The sequence below is a fragment of the Macaca thibetana genome, chromosome 3, assembly GCF_024542745.1.
Source record: "Macaca thibetana thibetana isolate TM-01 chromosome 3, ASM2454274v1, whole genome shotgun sequence".
In the NCBI taxonomy this organism is placed as follows: Eukaryota; Metazoa; Chordata; class Mammalia; order Primates; family Cercopithecidae; genus Macaca; species Macaca thibetana.
This window is the reverse complement of record NC_065580.1, coordinates 62,462,357-62,486,723: the sequence shown is the minus strand read 5'-3', so window position 1 is coordinate 62,486,723 and position 24,367 is coordinate 62,462,357. Positions and strand designations below refer to the sequence as shown.

The 24,367-nt window shown below is 34.8% G+C and overlaps 1 protein-coding gene across 8 annotated transcripts in view; it reads left to right on the top strand.

The window, feature by feature from the left end:
* Nucleotides 1–24,367, top strand: part of PCLO (piccolo presynaptic cytomatrix protein) — a 396,658-nt gene that overhangs the window by 11,651 nt on the left and 360,640 nt on the right. For all 8 annotated transcript variants that reach the window (XM_050782798.1, XM_050782796.1, XM_050782795.1 and 5 more), the window contains exon 3: nucleotides 15,325–16,725. In XM_050782798.1, coding sequence (XP_050638755.1) covers nucleotides 15,325–16,725 — 1,401 coding nt within the window. The remainder of the gene's footprint in view (nucleotides 1–15,324; nucleotides 16,726–24,367) is intronic.

Below are 24,367 nucleotides of genomic sequence, written 5' to 3'. Positions count from 1 at the left end.
GAAGCTGGACATCCTTTGGTACAATTACATGAATTTATTATTTTCCAACTTGATGTTTACATGCACGTAGCTCTTTGCTTGCGTGATGTATGGGTGAAATAGATACATTTACCATTCCTTGAAAAAGGAAGAATTTCTCCAACATTTTTTGTTACCAGTCTATCAGAATTATGACTATGTTTGCTTGTGACCATCATGGCTCTCTAATGACTACCAGGTCTGGGAATGAAGGAAGGACTGGATAATTAGCTACACTCAACCACAAGCTTTAGGGAAGGGGACGTGTTTACTCCCTTAGTTCCGAACTTACCAATCATCACCCCCCGACCCGCCCCTGCCACACATGAGCACTTTAGGCAACCCAAACATCTATGTGAAGAGGATTGCCTTTAAATTAACTGCCCTCTCTGGAGGCTATCAAGATGTATGCTGTTCCAGACAAGCCTTAGGAATCCACTGGCTCCAAGCCTAGACCTTTGATGCCTAGACCATGACCAGTGGAGTGTATAGCCGCATCTCTTCTTGTGGGCCCATTAATTGAATAAATCTCTCTAATATTTTCCCTCTCTTTGGGCTTGCATGTTGACACAGAACCTGAACATTTGCTTTCTAATTGGAGGCAGAAGTATGTTGTTTTTGTTGGTTTACTTTATCTCTTTTGATAAATAGCCTTACTCAAGATATATTTAGGAACAGAGATCTAAAGGCCTGTCTCTAATGTTTGGTAAATTTCCCAACTCTTATTAATTTTTGTAATAAGTGAAAATGACTTGTCACTTTTCAGAATGTTGAAAATAAACCAAATGTTAGGGATTAAAATGGATTTAAGCAAAGTTTCCTTGACATTTTTTTTTTTTTTAGTCACTATGGCACATATATGAGTCAGTTTTTTTGCAGAAGCCAGATATTTTGTCTAACAAATCCATAGCCACCTTTAATGAGCTAAAACAAACAAACAAAAAACTCCTTGACTTGCATATATCAACTTTCATATGAACTTTCTCCACTTAATGAAAAACAAAACAAAACAAAAAATGACCGAAATTCTTTAGTTGGGTAAAATGGCTTAACCGGCCATGACCTTTCGGTGGATAATCCTGTTGCATCTTATTTTTCTAGTAAGAGAAATGGAGAGAAGTTGTTTGGAAGAGCTGGTAGAAAATAGTGGAGCTATGCCAAATGTCAGGAGGCTGGAATCTGTGGAGAGAAAAAGCCTGTAAGACATTCCTGATGGTGAAGTAACTGAAAGAACTTTTAGAAAAGAGGATGTTCTCTTTTTAGTTGCTTGCTGTTTTTAGCACAAAGACTTTTTTTTTTACCTGAAATTCTAAGCAAAAACTGCCACACAGTTCCTCTTAAAAAGGAGGACTGAGCACACACATGCTCATGTCCTCTATCTTCAAGTCCCACTTTTAAAAAGATTTAAAGTGTAGTCATTCCAAGAAATGTGAAAGAGCTCCAAAAATGTTAAGTTGGTATATTGAAGAATTCCTTGAAGGTAGAAAGAAAATTGAAAGGACAAAGAGCTGAGAAAACCACTGTCCAATTGTCTACTCAGGAGACCTCAGAGAAACCCTAACTTGGAATCAAAAAATATAAAAAGCAGTAGTGGGATGTGGGTAGCAATCAAAGAATAAATTGCAGAACTGCAGTAGGAACAAAAGGACAATTGGTCTCTTAATCTTCACTGGGAAGACAAGATATAGGAGGAACCCCTTCAGGCTAAAGCCAGAGATTAATCCACAAATGAAAGGCTGACCTGCCTGAGGAAAGGCCCCCATGAGAAAAATAGAACCTTCAAAAGGAAGAATAGAAGTGGAAGTGATGCTCCTCTTCCACAAAGGGGTATTGCAAAAAAGAAAACAAATAGAACATTACTCATCTGTGAGTCAAATGCTCTAAATTATTACCATCAGAGTAAAACTGTCCTTACTCAGATACCGTCCTGTTTTCTCTCATTCTAAGTAGAGAACAAATGGGGAAGCAGAACTGTCTACAAACAGACAAAAAACTGTTGATTACCTATGAGTGGATTAAAAGCCTAACTAGACATTTTAGCAATAACACTGCATGAATGACATACATGAACTGATAGAAACAATAACAAAAATAACAACCCCATAGGAAAAAGTTCATTCTTCAAATAATGTAAGAAAATTGTTACTATTCCTGAGAGATATGTAAGAAGGTATTTCCTTTATAGTTGACATACACAAATTTCAATGGACTGGCTGAGGGTAAACAAAAGGAACTCAATTAGTGGTCTGAAAAATAAGGACCTAGAATTTTCCCAGATTATAGAGTTAAAAAACAAAAGAAAAAACGTATTTACTTACTTAGCATCTACCATACTTCAGGCATGTTCTTGACTCTGGGAATACAAGAGTGAACAAAGTTGGCAAAATCCTTCCCTTATGGAGCGTGTATTCTAGTAAGAGTCACAAATAAATACAACATATGGTGAGACAGATGTCAATGTGTTATGAAGAAAATTGAAGTAGGGGACGGTTGTAGTATGTTCGAAGAGAGGGATGGGGTTGGGTTGTAGGGTTCCCTCACTCCCTTCTATTGGGTGATTACAGTCTGAAATTGATGAGTTACTTGGCAGTCTAGAATTTTTAATGGTGACTAAAATTCTAATCGGTGGCTGTAGTCCTAACTGAGGCTGTGGGTCAAGGGTGAGGGTACTAAGGAAGGAAAAGGTGTGAATGTACCCAAGAGTGTGGATAACTCTGAGATGTCTTCTTCACTCCTGTCTGTTGTAATGTGGATGTAGAGGAATGTGGATGTAGAGGAATGAGCATTTTAAGAAATCCACAGCATAAGGAGCTATTTCTATTCCTAAAAACAGGTAATAGTATAATGTTGTCTTATGAAAAAATTCACCTTGGATAACAAGGTAAAAATATATTAGATTTTAAATTTATATATAAAAAATAAAATCAAAACCTACTATTTGATATTCTAATGGCAACCACAAGAAAAACTAAAAGCAAAAGTTGATATTGACTGATTCCTGAAAGTAAGATTTGGTAGTAGTGAGGGAGGATTTTACTTTTTATGTCATACATTTATGCACTATTTTTTTTATTTTTAAAATTCATGTTATAACTAAAATTAACACTGGTATAATTTAAAAACTCTAAATCATCAAATGCTTAAACAAGTATATGATATAAAGGGCTAAAGGACTTGATTCTTCATTTTTACATCTTCAGCCTTGGTATTCTTCTTGGTGAAATGTCAAGAATTTTTCATTCCAAATAACAATGAGGATTTGAAATATTTTAAGCCTTTGATGCCAAGTTTGGTCAGTTTCTTTGTTCATTCTTTGCTTGTCACAGCCATGTACGCTTTAACTGGTCCTAATGTTTGCATGAAGCCAATAGAGAAAAATAAAGTACCTAGATTCTATGCATAAGGTTTTTGGAAAACAAAGTATTTTGGTTTTTTTGCAGTTCTCTGATAATCTCTATGGTATTGTTCATACTATTTAAAGTGAGAATATCCTAATTATAACAAAATGAATTTACCTTTATTTAAAGTAGTTTTCTAATGAAATTAAATATAATTCAATCATTTAAAAATATGTATTGTTTAATTATGTTTACAAACACTATATTTGTTTATCTCTCATCTTTGATGTGATGCAATTTGCATATTCCCTGGATTTATATTTTAATATACACCTAGGCATATACATTATATGTAATATTAATATTATATACATACATAAATTTAATCATTAGAACCAAAGCTTTTTTTTTTTTTTTTTTTTTTTTTTTTTTTTTTTTACTTTCAGCTTTTAAATGACTAGATGTTTCAGGTATCTTTCTGGAGAGCCAACTTTCATAATGTCTAGTAAGCCTGTTGTTATGTATTATTAGCTTGGTAGGAACAGATGTTCTGCTGTGAAGGCAGGTACCCACCGTTAAGATCATTTATTGGGTCTAGGCACAGTGGCTCATGCCTGTAATCGCAGCACTTTGGGAGGCTGAGGTGGGTGGATCACCTGAGGTCAGGAGTTTGAGATCAGCCTGGCCAACATGGTGAAACCCTGTTTCTGCTAAAAATACAAAAATGTAGCTGGGCATGGTGGTGGGTGCCTGTAATCCCAGCTACTCTAGAGTCAGAGTGAGGCAGGGGAATCACTTGAACCCGGGAGGCGGAGGTTGCAGTGAGCCTAGGTTGTGCCACTGCACTTCACCCTGGGCGATAAGAGTGAAATTCTCTCTCTCTCAAAAAAAAAAAAATATTTATTGGATCAGTAAGCTGAATATAGTATTGGGGTAACTTGCTCATTGTTTATATTCCTTGAGAAAGCACACATATCTAACAGTTCCCTATTTCACATCTTTAATTTATAACTAAATTCTCTTGGTATCTTAATTTTAGTTTAGATACATGAGCTACATTTAGAAATGATTCAAATATATTATTACATTGAAGATAAAGAGGTAAATAATCTATTAGAAGTCTATACTAGTTATCCTTAAAGTAATAATAGTATGAAGTGCATCAGTAAGGTGTCAATCAATATGGGTTCTGGTCCTAGCTCTGCCTCTCACATATGTCCACTCTTAGTGACATGACTATGAATTCACTGAAAAGTACGTCTTGTTACCTTTGATAAGGAAGCAACATTTTCACTACAAACAATGTTTCTTGTCTTTATCTTATCTTACTTCAATAAGAAAGGAGTTTGGTCTCTTGTCACAGGGAAGAGAGATTATAGTTAGAACACCGTGCATTTCAAACTGTGCACTAGGCACTTTATATGCATTTCATCATTTTATGCTCTTTTAATGAGGTGGTATCCACATTTTAAAGATGAGTAAAGAGATTAAGAAAATCAGAGTTCATATTATAGTATTTTGAAATCTGCCATGTTTCTTGATCAATTAATCATAAGATGGTGCTTTGGAAAACTGGCAAATATGAGATTTTAAACTTGGGCAACGTGGGTATGAATCCTACCTAGATCAGCTACTTATTTGTTGTGTGATTTGGTCAGGTGACTATTTTTTTTAAGTGTTTAGTTTCATTATTTGTAATGCGAGAATATTCATTAGCTAAAAATCACATTTGGCAATATAAGTGGAAGGGCTCTGAAATTAAAATTATAGGTAAACATTCATTGTTATTACTATTAGCACTATTACCACTACTGATAAAAATCTTTATAACATTCTAATGGGCAGATAGGGATAGGACCATCATTATTGACTCCATTGGTAGATAAGAAAACTGGGTTTAAGAATTTAAATGACTTTTGCACAGTCACAGAATTACTTGGTAATGGATCCCATACAAGAAGTGAGATTTGCTGACCCAAAATTTATTACCTTTTTATGGGAGATCACATTGTCCTTGATTGGATTATTTGGTTCCATTATTTGATACCATTTTCTAAATTTCTGGGTTATGGCAAGTGTATGCATGTGTGTATATTTACATATCCTTAAAGTTAAAAAGCAATTAACGTTCTTGGCAGGGATATTTTCAGAATACTTAGTTTAAAAGAATCGAGGTTTAAGAGTACTTGTTTTTTGCCTTCATACATACTTCTGTCCAAACCAGAGTCTTATATTGATTCATACTTCTTTGCTCTCTAAGAAAGCTGTGAACTCCTACTCTGAGCAGGCCACTCTGTTCAAAATTGAGACTAGAGATGATGAAGGTCATAACTTTAACGGGCCACTGTCAGAAGTAGAATTCAGAGTCTAAAAAGAGAACCAAATGCTTAGCAATTTAAGATGGAATCTTGTTTGTAAAGGAGAATATGAAAAAGTACATATAGATGAGATCAGTTCTCACTTCAATATAAAGTAGTAAAGTACCTTTCCTATTCTTTCTTTCTCTCTAATAAAAAAAATCACTTGCAATACAATTTATAGAAATATGGCACTTCTCTTTGTTCAGCAAAGTAAGCATTACCAGTTGAATACTTAAAACAACTCTTATGAACAGATTTCTACTTATGCAACACAATTTAAAGAAATCAAGTAGCAGGCTTTACTATGTGAACACGTGATTAGGGTTCTGTAATTGTACTTTTGGGGAAAATTTTTAATGTGTAGATCTTTTTAAATTTATTTAAAGTTTTTAACTTATTGACAGGATAGTTAATCTATCCTGTAAATGGCTTAAAGAAATAGACAGAAGGAAATAAATTACAACGAAAAATGTAGGTAAGATTTGTAAAACATTTTTGAAAATAATGTAATGCAGATTAATCATGTTAAAATCAGATTTTTCCTAAATATACTATTAAATGGTTATACATATATCTATGTAAAATTTTAATAATTGACAGTTGTAAGGAGTGTCTATTCACAGAGCTAAAATAAGCTAAAAGTTCCTTATGAACATTCTTTTTATAGAAGCCTTAATATATTTAAGGATTTCATATATTTTTATCTTTTTTTTGAGACGGAGTTTCACTCTTGTTGTCCAGGCTGGAGTGCAATGGCGTGATCTCAGTTCTCTGCAACCTCTGCCTCCCAGGTTTAAGCGATTCTCCTGTCTCAGCCTCCTGAGTAGCTGGGATTACAGGCATGTGCCACCACACCTGGCTAATTTTGTATTTTTAGTAGAGACAGGGTTTCACCATGTTGATTAGGCTGATCTTGAACTCCTGACCCCTGGTGATCTGCCCCCCTTGGCCTCCCAAAGTGTGCAGATTATAGGCATGAGCCTCTGCACCCAGTGATTTCATATATTTTTAAAAATATGTTTATTTCCTTCTCAAGTCAACATGCAAGTAATTGGCTTAATTCTAGTGAGTATCTGATTTAAAGATATGCTGCTATCAGCATATAGAATGAGTTCATATTTAAACCTTTGATTCTTTTCCCCAATGTAATCTTTTGTTATTTCTAAATGAAATAATAAGAGGACAATGCAGTAAACTATTCAGATACTTACACAAACACTGTCTAATTGGAACCCTTGGATCACAGGCTGCAATATTTTGTGGTAGACCTAGGTGTGTGTTAATCAACTGAGGTGTAAAGGTTTGAATTCACCGCATGAGAGGCAGTTTAGAAGTGTTAATGCATAATGTATGTAAGTCCAGTTTACTGATTTGAGATCCTCCTCTCTTTGTGTAATTGTGATACAGTATGGATACACTTTCATATCCGTGTACTGTAATTATTTTATATATTGTGCTTTGGTGAAAGTGTCATTTTTTTTTTTTTGCTGGGGGGAGGGCAATCCTGACAAACATATTAAAATATGCTTTTATCACTTGATCCTATTTGTAATTATTTAGAAATGTTATTGCTAGCATTCAGTTAGCATTATTATGGTGAAAAGAGGGCGTATTTAGTTTATGTTTTACAAAGTTTGTTTATGGCTACTGAATTACATAGCAGAAATTGTAATCCATGCAATTTCAGAGAGGAGATATCCATTCAATTTCTAGATGTATTATTTTAAAGAAAATTGTTTTATTAAGTTGCTGAGTATGCCGTCACAGTTCTGAGGAATGCTATTGTCTAGTTTTTAACCAAAATAAGTTATGCATGAATATGAATAGCTAAAGATGTCGACTACAGTGAGTGAGTCATCTGAATCCAAACTGCTGTTGGGGACTAAGTGCCTCTGTGGGGGAGCTCAGGTGGCTTGAGCAGTCCTTGAGTAGCAGAAAACATAATCTGTTATCAAGCCTTATCTCAATTTCATCTTCCTAATACTGATTTTTAAAACCTTTAGTCTGGTTGTATTATGTATTTTTGGTATTCAAAGTAATTGAAGGTCTTCAATAAGTATTTTAAAATAATATGATGAGAAATAGGAGAAAAGCCTTTTGCAGAGTTTGCCATTAAATAATATCTAAAAATTACTTGGTATCCAACATAGAGGTAAGAGTAAGCATAAGTGTTTGCTCTTTTTTTTTCTTTTTCTTTTTTTTTTTTTTTTTTTTTTGAGATGGAGTCTTGCTATGTCTCCCAGGCTGGACTGCAGTGGCATGATCTCAACTCACTGCAACCTCTGTCTCCCGGGTTCAAGCAATTCTGCTGCCTCAGCCTCCCCAGTAACTGGGATTACAGACACATGCCAGCATGCTGAGCTAATTTTTGTATTTTTAGTAGAGACAGGGTTTTGCCATGTTGGCCAGGCTGGTTTTGGACTCCTGACCTCAGGTGATCCGCCCGCCTTGGCCTCCCAAAGCCCTGGGATTACAGATGTGAGCCACCATGCCCTACCATGTTTGCATCTTTTAAAAGTTTATATGAGGAGACAAGAGGAAACAATTGGAAAATACTGTAAACCACTACATATTTGAATTTAAACGCTGTGGTTCAGGGTATAATGGTACTGTGATAGTTGAAAAACAGCAGATGTTCATTGATGATGGAATAATACATGACAAAAGAGGAAATTCAATGTGGATTGTAAAAGATGGATAGCATTTACGTAAATGTGAGAGGAGCCCAAAGTTGACTGGGAATCATGACTCAGGTAAGAGAGGATGGGAATACTGCTTTGATGGAGTAAATAGTCCATTTAGATGTTATGGTTTGCAGAAAAGTTTAGTTGTGATGAATTTAAAAGTAAGAGCCCAACAGGTTCCATTGTACAAAGACAGGAAAAGAGCACGATTGAAGAAAATGTATTCAACAGCTGATGTGAACAGTACGAAAAGGAGCAAATATAAATTCCTAACATTGTGTTTGTTCTTTTGAGGTTTCATTATTCCAAGTAGTATTGCTATGTAATTGAGCAGAGATCATATTATGAATATTATGTAGATGTGTTTAAATTTTCCAGTTAGAGTTACATAGAAGAGAGGATGTTAGTCATTATGCTTTCTGGAATTGTGTATGTGTGTGGCAGGGGGAAAGGGCTTCCATTCTGTTTTGAATCTTAATAAATTAATAATAATTCTGAGCAGGAATATGCTTTAGTTCTGAAACCCCCAAATCTATCAATTCACTTCATTGCTTAGATGTATCAAGTTGATTATTTTGAGTCATTATTGAAGATACACTCTTAAAAATCAGAATATAATTTTTTGGTAATCAATAACTTTGATACTTTATTTTCAAAGTGGCACCATTAATTGATACTCTTTATGAGAAGTTCACAATTAAACCTTCAAGTAGTACTTCTTGAAAAATATAAATAGGGTGCTTATGATTATGTATCAAAGGCTTTAGCCAATGAACTTGTATTACTATATTTGACATCTCTCATACATAACAAAACCTTAACAAAATATAACTGCAGGAATTGAATTAAGCAGACAGGTGTGTTGGAATTATATGCAGATCCACATTAGAATACACAGTGGCCTCAGAATAAGCAGAAATCCTGTCTGATCATCTTCTTACCCCCATTTATATAGCATATTAAATGAGAAGACTAAAGGAACAAATACTTTTATGCCTTTCTTTTGTTTCTTTCCATAGAGATAATTGAGTTTAAATAGCTCATTAAACAGTTGTATCTTCACACCTTGAATTTCATTTGTGCACCTTCTGTAAGTAAGGCTATAGGTAGGGAAAGCAAAGATGACTATTTTTCCTTATTTGTCATACAAAATGTAGAATTTAGGAAAAGTTCAGGCTTGACAAATCTATCTAAGACAGTTGGATTCTTTTAATGTTTGCACATTGAAGTAAGAGTCATTTCAGGACACATTGATATGGTTGTAGGCTCTCCTGGTAGAGTTTATTCCATTTCTTCCACTATTTGTCAAATGGATGTGGATGGTAGTATAATGTTGGAGAGGCAGTGCCACTTTTGACAGGGCACTTGGGAAGTTGTTTAGGAAATCTTTGTGGAAGCCATCTTCTGTGAATCAGGCATAGCTGCAGAGATTGTCTGTCTGACTTCTCCATCTTCTGTGAATCAGGCATGGGGAGGAAGTGATAAGGACTAAAATCATCTAAGGTTTTCATTTATGGCTCTAGAAGATGAAAACCCAATCACGCAGAACGAAGGGACCAAGTGTATTATAGGTACTCTGTGTAACTGGCAGAAAGTATCTGTGGCAGGTATGTCTCTACTCAGTATTGGAGATAAAGGTTTAATTTTGGAAGTGAAACAAAACAGTGATTATCTCCAGGCAGGAAAAATATTTATGGCTAGCAGATGTTGTAATTATGAGAGACTCTTCAATCTGAATCAAAATGAGAATAGGTTTTCAGTGGCCTAAGGTACAAAGTAGGGTTCTATGGAGAATGGCATGCATCTTGAGAATGCTGTACAGGGTGGCTGAACAGTGGGAGATTCACAGTAAACACAGAGCGCAGTTAAACATTTTAAATTAATTTGTTTAATTCAAACCAGTTCAAAAAATGTTTATGAACATAACTGATGCTTAAAGTGTCATTTATACACTGGAGATTAATAGAAAGACTACTATGAGTAAGTCTTTACAGTTTGTTGTTTTGAGTCTTTGGGGAGATACAGCCTTGGAAATTACAGAATTACATAAATACTACCATAAACACCAACAGAATTAGATACGTTAAATTTCTTGTAAAAATTTTTACTTTTCATTGAGGCATTGAGGTTAGAAGGGGTGTGATCGTATTAAACAGGCTTAATGTGAAGTGTTTGAGGAATAATAATGGCCAAATGAGAGACAGTGGCTTTGGAAATGTGAGAGAACCTTTCACAAGCAATCCAGACCCACTTCGGAATAAATGGGAATGTGGTAAAAATATTGTGAGATTTTGAACTTGGATAACTGAGAAAGCAGTGGGAGTGTTACTATCCATTGTTCACCCTAAGTGCGCTGTGAAAGACCTGACTGACATCAAAGATGGTTTGTGATGTTAATGCTGGGGCTGGTTATGGACTTTTTCATTTGGTCAATATATAGGAAAGATTCTTTGCTTTTTTTCTTTTTGTCAGTTGAATCAGGGGCTTGCAAATGCGCTGTTTTCAGTATAAGATTGTTAAGTGCTGAAATACAAATCGTTTCTACCTTCAATAGATTTGACCAGTATAATTAAATAAAAAGAAGGTGCTTTCTAAAAAATCCTAAGAGGGTAAAAGCTTTTTATGTTGTGCTAGCCATAGATAATGATTTCAACCTGTATTATAGCAATGAGGGGCAAAAACTGATGGATCAAATATCTTTTCTGTGTTGTTTATCAAAGTTAAAATAAATGTGGTCATTTAAAGGACAAAAGATGAGGGGGTGGAGTCTGTTCAAGCCAAGGGTATATTAGGAGAGAAGCAGAATTCTCTCCCTGTGAAGGGACAGTGACTCCTATTTTCCACCTTTTTTTACTAACTCTCCTAACTCTGCTTAGGTAGAGATATATCCATGTACATTTATAAACCACAGAGAATCATTTGATTTTGGAATAAAGATAATATAAAATGTGTCCCAGTGTTGATATACATCATACATTAAATATGTCTGGTAGTGTTCTAATTTTATAGTTGTCCAAAGATAATGTTAGGGCCTACTGGCTATGTATGAAGCTTCAATGTTCAGATTGCAAAGAAACTTAGAATTTTACCAATCAAACCAAATACATTCCAAGAAATTTTTCAGAGGAAAAAAAGAGAAACTAGCAGCAAAGAATCACCACAATATCATCAGATTTTTTTTTTTATATGTAGAATATTTATTCAGTTCTTTTTTCGAGTACATCTTCTCTTCATTCATTGTACTTTAATTTTTGTGCAGGTTTAAATTTATTTCTTGTATGTGTTTAGTGATGCTTAAAATTTTTATTTAATCAAGTCTATCAGAAAATTCTGTTAGAAAATATGATGAGGCTTTAATTCTGCCATCTGTATAGTCCACTGACTATTATCTAAAGATAATTGTTTTCTCTTTTTAAAGCAATTTGAATTGGGATTTTATGTCATAATTTTTAATCTCTTTTTTTTATTATACTTTACGTTCTGGGATACATGTGCAGAACGTGCAGGTGTGTTACATAGGCATACACGTGCCATGGTGGTTTGCTGAACCCACCAACCCATCATCTACATTAGGTATTTCTCCTAATGCTGTCACCCCCTGTCTCCCCACCCCCCAGCAAGCCCTGGTGTGTGATGTTCTCCTCCCTGTGTCCATGTGTTCTCATTGTTCAAATCCCACTTATGATATCTACCATAACCTTGAAATTGTCGTATGCATTCACTTGTTTGGTTGTTATATCGCCTTCATCAGGACAGGGATATTTGCTGCTTTTTTTGTTTGTGTGTTTTCTTTTTGAGACAGTCTTGCTCTGTCACCCAGGATGGAGTGCACCTCGGCTCAATGCAACCTCCACCTCCCAGGTTTAAGCAACTCTCCTGTTTCACCCTCCTGAATGGCTGGGACTGCAGGCATGCACCACCATGCCTGGCTAATTTTTGTATTTTTAGTAGAGACAATGTTTCACCATGTTGGTCAGGCTGGTCTCAAACTCCTGACTTCAAGGGATCTGCCCACCTTGGCCTTCCAAAGTGCTGGGATTATAGGCCTGAGCCACAGCACCCGGCCTGATTTTTGCACCTTTTATTCAGTGGTATTTGCCTTGTAGAAGGTGCTCAATACATATTTGAATAAAAGAATAAGTATTGTTTATTTTGAAACTACTTTGGTTATGACACTTGTTAAAAAGCATAAAAGTGATTAATGTTAATGAAAATTACTAATCCTGGAAATTTATAAATTAAACTAGTTAATATGGATACAGATCTTGCATGTAATAGGTATTTTATAGAAAAATGTCAGTGACTATATATGTAAGAATTATGCCTTTAATTATATTTTTCTTATTTTGTCTGGCTGCATGATTATGAGGTGATCATGTGAGGCTATGGAAGAAAATTAATGAGAAAAACACACAGTAGAACAGCAGAGTTGACATTGATAATGGGGGATATGGGTGAGTGGGTAGATGCATATTTATAGACATATTTCCTTTCATGAAAGAAAATGGAGTGAAATTGTTCTTACATTTTTGCCTGCCTTTTGTCATGGTACTTGCAGAAGTAGCAATTGTTTGATTGTTTTGGGACTTAAAATATTTATATGTATAAAGAGCTATTTATTTTGTGAAATGCTTCAAACATATAGAAAGGCTAAGACAATATAGTGAGTACAGAGGTGTATAATACCCATATTGAAAACAAATATAATGAATATCCATGGCTGGCACGGTGGCTTACACCTGTAATCCCAGCACTTTGGGAGGCCGAATCGGGCAGATCACGAGGTCAGGAGATAGAGACCATCCTGGCTAACACGGTGAAAACCTGTTTCTACTAAAAAATACCAAAAATCAGCCAGGCGTGGTGGCGGGCGCCTGTAGTCCCAGCGATCCGGGAGGCTGAGGCAGGAGAATGGCGTGAACCCGGGAGGCGGAGCTTGCAGGGAGCCGAGATTAAGCCACTGCACTCCAGCGTGGGTGACAGAGCGAGACTGTGTCCCTACATAAAAAATAAATAAATAAATAAATAAATAAATAAATTGAATGAACGAATGAATATCCATATACCTACCACCTATATTTAACAGTATCATAATTTTACTTTTTGATTCAGATTTTAAAACAGAAGTATAACATTTCAGTTCAAATTGAAAATCTCATTTAACCTTCTCCAAACATAAGTTTACTTTCCATGAGAATGCAAAATAAGCCTTGTGATACTGGTATATGAGTTTAAATAATTTCAAAGAAGTTTTAAAATGTCTAGGAATGATTAATTCAATTTTTTTTCCAAAAAGAAATTGTTTGAAAAGAGAAAATGTACTGTTTGCCAGCTGAACACTTTGCAGTTTTGTACTGTGGGAGATTTGTCTGGTGCCTGTGCTCTTTATATTTATATATATTTTTCATTGTGCAGCATTCTGTACAAAGAATTTCAGGGCCAAATTATTTACATTGGTTACATTGGGTGGAGAAAGTTGGATCATGCTATAATTCTATATTCTAAATTATTTTGGTAATATTTAAAATAGTTATAAGGAAACATTATTTTAGAATAATAAAAAAGGTAAATGTTAAACATAGGTACTTTTAAATTATCTTCTAAAATATAGTATTAAACACAACACCTTTTCACAATAGATGCAATACAAAAAAAGCATTTGCATATTGTGTATATGTATATGTCATATATATACAAATCTCTGCCATTCACATGCATACACGTACATGTATATATCACCAGTCAAATATGTACATTCCTTACTCATATTGCTTTTTCAAGTATCTTCATAAAATTTCTAAGGAAACCATGTTTCCTCTATTAAATCATGCTATTTGTGATCATTTGAGGGAGTGCTATTATTTTTTATTTACTTTGTTAATAGAGAATATCCTATTTCTAACTCAGCATGGTTAACAATTTGTATTTTAAAATATTTGAATTTCACGTTGGAGGGGGGAGTAATGCTTTGCCAATTTTAAAAATTAGCAATATGTTCATAATTTAGCAATCCTACTTTGGGCTGTATATCTTAAAATTGATTATGAGCCATCAATAGAGGAAATAACTCTCATAACTGATTTATGGTATCTAACATGTTTTATTCCCAGAAATAGTAAACCATGTATAATCTAAGAAAAAACAAGTTTTGTGAAAGCTTGTTAAGAAAAAAAACATAAAACTTGCTTTTTCTTAAAATTGTACATGGTTTTCTATTTCTGGGAATAATAAAAATTTAAGTAAATCAAAGGCAAAGAATAACAGAATTACCATTAGAAGAAACACAAAACTATATTTTGATTTTTACTTTATTCCTTAAAATATAGGGTACTTTAGCCCCTGAGGAGATATATATACACACACACACATGCACATACACATATAGATATATATACATATAGGTATATATGCATATATTAAATATAAATTTTATATATGTATATGAATATATATATAAATTTTATATATATATAATTTTTTTTTGAGACAGAGTCTCACTCTGTCTCCCAGGCTGGAGTGCAACGGCATGATCTCGGCTCACTGCAAGCTCAGCCTTGTAGGTTCAAGCGATTTTTTTGCCTCGGCCTCCTGAGTACCTGGGATTACAGGCGTACACCACCATGCCCAGCTAATTTTCGTATTTTTAGTAGAGGTGGGGTTTCACCATGTTGGTCAGCCTTGTCTCAAACTCCTGACCTCGTGATCCGCTCACCTCAGCCTCCCAATGTGCTGGGATTACAGATGTGAGCCACTACACCTGGCCCACTAATTATGAATAACAATTTATTAAAATAATTTTCTCTGCATTTTCTGCTTTGAATGATGAGAGACATCGTTTCAAATGGCAGTACGCATGTTTTGAAAACATTTTTGTGTTTTTACGGTATTATTGTCTTGGTGACCATTGTTTTATTTTATTTGTAGGTAAAAGAGTGGCTCTGTTTGAACTGTCAAATGAAAAGAGCTCTAGGTGGGGATCTGGCTCCAGTTCCATCATCACCCCAGCCCAAACCGAAGGCTGCACCTGTTACCGCTACATCAGCAGTGAGCAAATCATCCCCACAGCCACAGCAGACTTCCCCAAAGAAGGATGCTGCACCAAAACAGGATCTCTCCAAGGTACCTGAGCCTAAAAAGCCACCACTAGTGAAACAACCAACCCTCCATGGCTCTCCTTCGGCCAAGGCCAAGCAGCCTCCTGAGGCAGAATCTTCATCCAAGCCAGCCCCTCCCAAAGAACCTTCTGTCCCATCTGAGCAGGACAAGGCCTCTGTTGCTGATGATAAACCAAAGCAGCCCAAGATGGTAAAGCCAACCACAGACTTTGTATCTTCATCATCAGCAACAACACCTGATATTCCAAGCTCCAAAGTACAGTCACAAGCTGAAGAGAAAACAACCCCTCCTCTAAAAACAGACTCTGCCAAACCCTCACAGAGTTTTCCACCAACAGGGGAAAAAGTCACCCCATTTGATTCTAAAGCCTTACCTCGACCTGCATCAGATTCAAAAATTATTTCACATCCTGGTCCTAGTTCAGAGAGCAAAGGTCAAAAACAAGTTGACCCCGTACAAAAGAAGGAAGAGCCCAAGAAAGCACAAACCAAAATGAGTCCTAAACCAGATGCCAAGCCAATGCCAAAAGGGTCACCAACACCCCCTGGCCCACGACCTGCTGCTGGCCAAACTGTCCCCACACCTCAACAGCCCCCAAAGCCTCAGGAGCAGTCAAGACGTTTCAGTCTGAATCTGGGAAGTATTACTGATGCCCCCAAATCACAGCCTACAACTCCTCAAGAGACCGTGACTGGGAAACTCTTTGGGTTTGGAGCATCAATCTTCAGCCAGGCATCAAATTTAATTTCCACTGCAGGTCAACCTGGACCTCATTCACAAAGTGGACCAGGGGCCCCAACGAAACAAGCCCCTGCCCCTTCACAGCCACCTGCTTCACAAGGGCCACCCAAATCCACAGGTCAAGCACCACCAGCACCTGCAAAAATTATACCTGTGAAAAAGGAAACAAAAGCCCCAGCAGCTGAAAAATTAGAGCCCAAAGCTGAACAAGCTCCAACAGTAAAAAGAACAGAAACAGAAAAAAAGCCACCACTTATGAAGGATAGCAAATCTTTAACAGCTGAGCCTCAAAAGGCTGTCCTTCCCACAAAACTGGAGAGATCTCCCAAACCACAACCAACCTGTCCTGTCTGCAAAACTGAACTCAATATAGGTTCTAAGGATGCTCCTAACTTCAATACTTGCACTGAATGCAAGAATCAAGTGTGTAATCTCTGTGGATTTAACCCTACACCACATTTGACTGAGGTAAGTAATATGTGTATATATATATATTACATATGGAGGTAAGTCTATGGGTTTATTTTGAAATGTTTGGGTGGCCAAATATCTGAGCAAAAAATACATTTTTAGTGAAGAAAATAAATTGATAATCTTAGAAGTTTCAACTACTTATTACCAGCTTACCTTCTTACTAAGAGTTCATGTTATTTGTACTTTCCTGGGTTAATGTACCGCAAGTAAGAAGATGAAATAAGCTAAGTTAAATGAACATCTTAATTATTAAATTAATATAACAGTGATCCAATCATTCATGAAATAAAGAAAAAAAAATAGCTTTTGAGGACTATTTGGTTTTCACATGTAAACTCCAAATAAAAGGTTTTAATGTTTTATTCCCATCTCTAATCCTTCTGGTCTCTGTAATACATTAATAAAAAAAGTTTGTTTGGTTGAATATGAATAAACACCATAGAATCTATTATGTTAAGAACAGTTAAAAACTGTTAAGAACTTTGTGTAAGTTAAAAATTTTGCCCAGTAGAAAATAGTGGTTCAAATATATTGTATCTAGGCTTTTTATAATTCTGTTTGAAGTATTATTTGGCATCCATATGAGATGGCACTTTCCTAGGAGCTGTGGAAAGAATGAAAGGTATATGGATTTCTATAACTAACATGAATGGTTTTTTTAATGGGATGATAAGAATACTTTTTCTGCAATGTAAATGACTAAAAGGCAGATGACAAATTTCTAATATAGTTATAAAAGAATGAATCTATTAACATTAATAGCATGTTAGGGCTATTAGAATATTTAAATCATGGGAGACTAGGGGGTTAAACAATTACTACTGTCTTAAATAAGCAACAACAATGTTTTAATAAACAGTCTGGGAATTAATCTAAGTAATTATTCCAAGCTTTTATACAAACCAAAAATACTTAATAATTTCACTCCACTGTCCTTGGTTTTGTTATTCATTATGATGAAAAAATTGAATAGATTTTAGCATTTATATAAAATAAGCTTTAGAGTTTATTTGTTTTTGGTGGTGTTCTTGAGTTAAATATTTTTTTAAAAAATAAACCGTAGAAAAATTTCATTTTACTTTAAAAAGACGTGTGTTCACTTTGATCTAATTAACACTGTATGAAAATGTTGTTGCTACAAGTTTAAGCAGATTTTTTTTCCTCTTTAGCTGTGATGAATAATTTTAACTGACAGTCATCTTAAAGGGACATACATTTTGGTTTCTCTCAGCACTTCATGAATGCTAACAACTATCATTATTAGTTACAGTGTTTTGGATTCAATGTAAAAGCAAAACCAAAAACAAACCTTAAAAGAAAACACTTTTAGAAGAGAAGATTTTGGTTGTCAATTCATGAGAGAAAATTTTTGCCAATACAATTGTATTTATTTTGTATATTAAACAAAATTGTACCTTTTTGATGAGGATCCCTATGGTATCAGCACAATGAAGTTATAAAGCAAACTGCATTTCCGAAAACAAAACTACACTTTTTGCATTTCAAGTATATTTTTACACACTTAAAAATGGGTGCGTAGTGTAAGTTGAGCACTATAAGTTAAAATTTTACATGTATGTATATGGATATGCATAGATACATATGTATGTGTACATTTGAATTATAGTAATTATTAGAATTCTCTCAATATTTGGAAGTCTAATAAGAGTTGCTTTGGTAGAAAGACAATAAACCTTTCAGGGAAATATTTGATTTTCTGTGTGTTGGCAAATAATATTTTGAAAGTGGTAATCTGGAAAGGAGATTTATTGAATGAAGCAGAGAATTACCAAGGACATGTGTGGAATTTCAGTACTTTGAATAGTTTGAAAATCTAAATTTTCTCAAGTATTTAGATGGGTTAGATGAGGTCGTACTTGAAATGTGGTAGTGATCATATTAGATAATCAGTCCTTGTTCAAATTATTTTGCTCTGTGGCAATTTCTTTGAATTTGGAAGATTAGGTTTCAGAGGGAAGAAAATCTAACAAAAGCAACTAGTATTCCTGGCTCACCTTGACTATCCTAATGTACATGAAGTTTTCAGTTAGTATAAGGTCTTAGTGACCTCTGATTTCTAAGTAAAGTTCACCTGGCATCAGGGGAATGAATAAAGGTTAGCCGAGTTATTACATGTTCAGGTAGTCTCTATCATTGCTCCACAGGACTTTGGAAAAATGGCAAAAGGAGTTAGTTGAAAAGAATGGCATGTGTTTGCCTATGTGTGTATATGCATATATATACACACCTTTGTACACATATACATATATAAACATATATACATATACCCTTATGTATAGATGTATATGTATCCAGCAAACTGTAAATACTGTTAACAGGTGTAATTCATGCTACAATGTCAGTGTTCCTACTAATAAATCTTTCTTCATTTCTCTCAGTTAGGAGTTAGGAAAGCATCTCCTCCTAGATCTTTGTTGTGTGTCTACGTTTTCTTTATTCTGCTTGTAATATGTCTCTTGTGACCTAATATTTTCTGCTTGCCTGGTTAGTACTGTCCTTCCGTGCCAATCTCAGAGAGGACATTCTGAAAATACTCAGATTTTATGCCTGAAGTTCAAATAAATGGTATTCCCTCAAGAAAAGGTACAATAATTTCATTTATTTTCTAATAAAGTAGGTCCAACTCTCTAATACAAGCCTCTGCTTCTCCCATACTGGTCTCTGTGAGACAGGACATTTTTCCTGCTGATGCCACCCTGACCCCTTCTCCCTTTGGCTATTCTGTTTCTCTGGTTGTGAGAAGGGCTTGTCATATTTTGTCATTGGTTGGGAAGCTGTAGATGGTTTCCCTCTTTCTCCCTCATTAATCAAACACACCTGTCACTAAGGTTGTTTCCTGTCTCATACACAACACCTCCCACTGAACCTGAGGAGTGCCAACGGCTGCCTGCAGGCCCTGGGGTGCAGCCAGACCTCAACCTAAGCCTTACTGTTTAACTGCTTGATGCCCAGTTTGTATAAATTGTACTATAATCCCTTAACCTGTGATGGCAAGAGACAATTATTTTAGGCTTTAATTTCTGCCAAGTCAGGAAATACCTTGTCTTGGAAGGAATTTTAAAAATGGCAGTTAAGCTTTCTTAAAAAAGCTAGTCTTACAGAATTCGGAAGCATGCTGAGAAAAACAGCTTAAGTTGGCAATCAGTTTACCTAGTGAATTTTTTGTCATTCTGGTAATCAAATTCAAAATGAGTCAGAATTACTCATAATGGATATTTATTGTTGTTAGCATCCTTTTCTAAGCTAACATTTTACTATGAAAATAATATTTAAAAGTAATTATGTTTCCTCATATTTCAAGAAGTCCTGGAGTCATAATTTTGCTTCCTTAGCAAGATGATTTCATGGCCTGAATAGTGTAGGAATTGCTACAAGATATTTGTCACTATGCAACAAATGAGTCTTTTTGATAAGACCCAGTTTCTAACTGAGATTTTTTACTATGAAAATAATATTTAAAAGTAATTATGTTTCCTCATATTTCAAGAAGTCCTGGAGTCATAATTTTGCTTCCTTAGCAAGATGATTGTGCATGGCCTGAATAGTGTAGGAATTGCTATAAGATATTTGTCACTATGCAACAAATGAGTCTTTTAAGATAAGACCCAGTGATGTAACTGAGATTTTTTGAGATCTTTACTCTGTCTGGGTGGCTTCCACATTTTCCATTAAATACTAAAAAATAGCCCACTGGGGATATCCTACATTTCTTATTTTGCAAACACATACCTTCCTTTTACTTTAATGGCCATTGCTTAATACATTAAAAAGCATATATTCAGTACTCAAAAGCATTTTCATACACATACACACAAAATAAATTAAAGGCTGAAAGAATTATCAATAAGGAGAAAATAATTCTACCATTAATTAATTTCAAAAGAATTATGTAATGGAGACTGATCAGAATGGAGGCTCACACCTGTAATGCCAGCACTTTGGGAGGCCGAAGCGGGCAGATCACTTGAGGTTGGGAGTTTGAGACCAGCCTGGCCAACATGGTAAAACCTTGTCTTTACTAGAAATGTGAGAAAGTCGGCATGGTGGTTCGTGTCTGTAGTCCCAGCTACTCAGGAAGCTGAGGCAGGAGAATCACTTAAACCTGGGAGATGGAGGTTTCAGTGAACTGAGTTTGCCCCACTGCACTCCAGCCTGGACAATAGAGAGAGACTTCATCTCAAATAATAATAACAACAACAACAACATAATGGAGATCTACATTAATTAAAAATTTCTGGCACCCATGGCAAAGAAAGACACCTGATAGCACTTTTAAAATTAATATAAAAATGTTTATAAGTTGGCCAGTGAAAAAAAAATTAGGAAATTAATGTAAGTCATTGATTTTTATTTAGTTAAAATATTCAATGATGAATTCAAAATAAAGCTGTATTTTTGTTTAAATAAATTTAAACTAAAAGTAATTTTTTTCTTAGTTCCCATTTTTCTATGCATTTTTATATAGTTAATGTTCTACTCTGTATGGTAGTTCTGTATCTCAGTAAACATATAACATTTCTCCATATGATTAAACTCCTTAAGCATCATTTTAAATAATTATTATCTAATTCTATGGATGTATGTTTTTGTTATGCACATTTGTCTCATATTCAGGATTTAGGTTGTTGTCATTTTTCATGAACTTTTGGACAAAAATATTAGTATTTTTAACTATTTCCCAAGGAAAACTTGTACTAGGGTTACTAAATCAAGGGATAAGGACCTTGGAATAACAAATTCTCTTTGGAGATGTGATAGCAGTCAACATTGCCACCACTAGTATATGTGATTTCTTTCTCACTGTAGTCTCTCCAAACTTGAATAATATCTAAAACAATATTTAATTTGGAAGTCTAAAAGTGCTGTAATATTCTTCCTTTGCCTTAAATTTTTGATTACTAGATGTTTTTATTTTAAATATTAGATGTAAATAGATGAATCTAATTATGATCCAGAAAAAATAACTGTGCAATGTTTGAAAGGTAAATTGATATCAATCATACGGCTTAAAAAACTTCTAACAGGGCAGCTATTTTGACTTGGCCTATGTGAGGCCATTGTGCTAAGCACTTTTCTCACCACAACCCTGTGGGACAGGTTTTACTTGTATTTTAGAGATTAGGAGAAGGAGTATCTGAGAGGTATAGCTATCAAGCCACAAAGGTATAGTTCAGAGGCTAAGCCAGTGGTCTCTTTACTATACTGTTTAGGAAACCTAAGGCACTAGGTAATAATGCCACTTGTTCAGTGCTCTCTTAAAGTTGCATCAGTTGGTATCTGCTAGGATTTGAATACTAACAAATTTGTAAATATATGCATAAAATCCAGGTAACATTTGGGGTCCTTGGAATAATGATGGCTGTGTTACATGGTTGAATTTAGAAGAATGGAACAGATTCAGAGGTTCAGAGAAGCATAGAGGCTGGCATCGTTGTGCAAGTGTTCTTTCCAGCTAAGTCTACCAACTGGCCACCATTCCTGGGTGAAATCATATGGCTCAATGATCAAATGATTTCTCTGCCTTTCTAGTATGAGTGTATAAAACATAGTTATTCCAGTTGCAAGAAATACTGTTGTATTCTTTCCAATGCATGCAAAGAGTTTACTCCATGAAGATGATAAATGTCTCAGTGTTTCATTGGTGGTGATGGTGAAGTCTTTGCTTCTATGGCAATGGGATGGAATCCCATTGCCATAGAAATGGAATTATTGGGCCATAAGTTATGCACATTCTAACTTTGTTTTCCACAGTGGTTGCATCAACTAATATTCTAATAAAGTTTTCATGTATGCCACTGTTTTTCCGGAGATGATCTGAAATAATAGTCACTGGTCACGTGCTGATGAACGCTATGGCTAACTCAAATTAAGATGTGCTTCAAGTGTAAAATACAAATTGGATTTCAAAACCTTAGTATGAAAAAAGATAAATATCTCAAAAATAATTTTTGTTGATTATATATAGAAATGATATTTTACAATGTTAGGTTAGTATTGTTCTTACAACTTTTTCATTTTTTCTGGTTACAAGCTCCCACTTTATCTTTTGCACAAGCCATTTCTTTGTATGTCCCCAGTCTTGGCTTTATCCCTGTCTCAGTGGTTTGATTGTTGTCTTTTTTGGATAGTAATTGATATTTCTAAAATGTATAAAAGATGTAAGGCTTCCTTTGGCTCCTTCTGAATTCATTCAAGTCCAATTAATATTGTGTAAGCCTTCTGTTCCTTAAATATTGTTGTTACTATTGCCTTTCTATCTTTTAACTTTGACATTGCATATGCATGCAGTGTTAGCATATTTGTGTGGTTATTTTTATATGGTCTACAGAGAAGATAGATCTCAAGGCTCTCTTTGTTAAGAGAGACACTGCTGCTGCCTGGTGTGGCCTAAGGATCAAAGTACTTAGGTCCTGCTATTCATTAGTACTGCCTGGTGTGGCCTAAGGATCAAAGTACTTAGGTCCTGCTATTCATTAGTAAGCAATATACACATTACCTACTAGCGTACTGTGGCTATACCAAACTTTAGGTCAGAACATCCTATATTTTCTACTGATCTCTCTGGTTCCAAATGATTCTTCTGTTCTTTTCAGAACTCTTGGGTCTGTTTATACTATTTCTGTGGCTTTAGGGGAAATGTTCAGGTATTGAATTAATTGCTACCAGAAGACTCAGAAATGCAGAATATTAGAAATTGAATATATCACCATGTCCAGTATTTTCTTCCTTTCATTTTTTGATGGTCATTCAATTTACTTTTAAAATTCTATTTCAATAATTTTAATTCCAAATGTACTATTCTTTCTTATTACACTCCACAGAGTAGCGAAATATCTGAAGGAAAATGAATGGGTTCCTCTTCCCTCTGCACCCCTGAAAGTGATATCTATTTAAACGTACCTTCTAATGCTTTTTGCTTGTTTTTATAATGGTTATATACACATAATGACATGTGGAAGGATTTGACATTTTTGAAACTTTATTGGAATAGTTACATTTTTGAAAATTATTTATTTTGAAACAAATATGTGAATTTATACATATTTTCATTGATTTTTTTCATTAAGCATTATACATTAGGCATTCTCAAGTGAACACTCACTGACTTACCTCACTATATTTATAAGGTATCATTGTATGTATAAGGTAAATAGATCTACAAAATCTCACCGTACTCACAGACATTCTCCTCTTGCAAACTAAGAAATTGGGAGTGTTTCTAGCTCTTGTTACTTTATAAACAAAGCTGTAGTAAAATGTCTGTACGAATCTTTTACATTGTATTTTTAAGTATTATATAAATTCCTTGAAATGGATATATAAGGTTAAGGCAAATGGGCTTTAAAATTTTATGGAAACTTCCGTATTACTTTGTTAAATATTGATAGTAATTATAGTCCTGCCAATAATGCATAAGTGTCTCTTTTCTTCCTACATTAACTAGTATATAGTATTTATCAATTTCATGAGCCAGAAATTATATTGCATTGTTGCACAAATTTGACTTTCCCTGCCTATTTTGAGGGTAAATGTCATATAAGTTTTTATCAACATCACGAGTTTATTAACCGGTTATATTTCTCCTCTTAAAAATTTCCTTTTTATAACTGTTGGT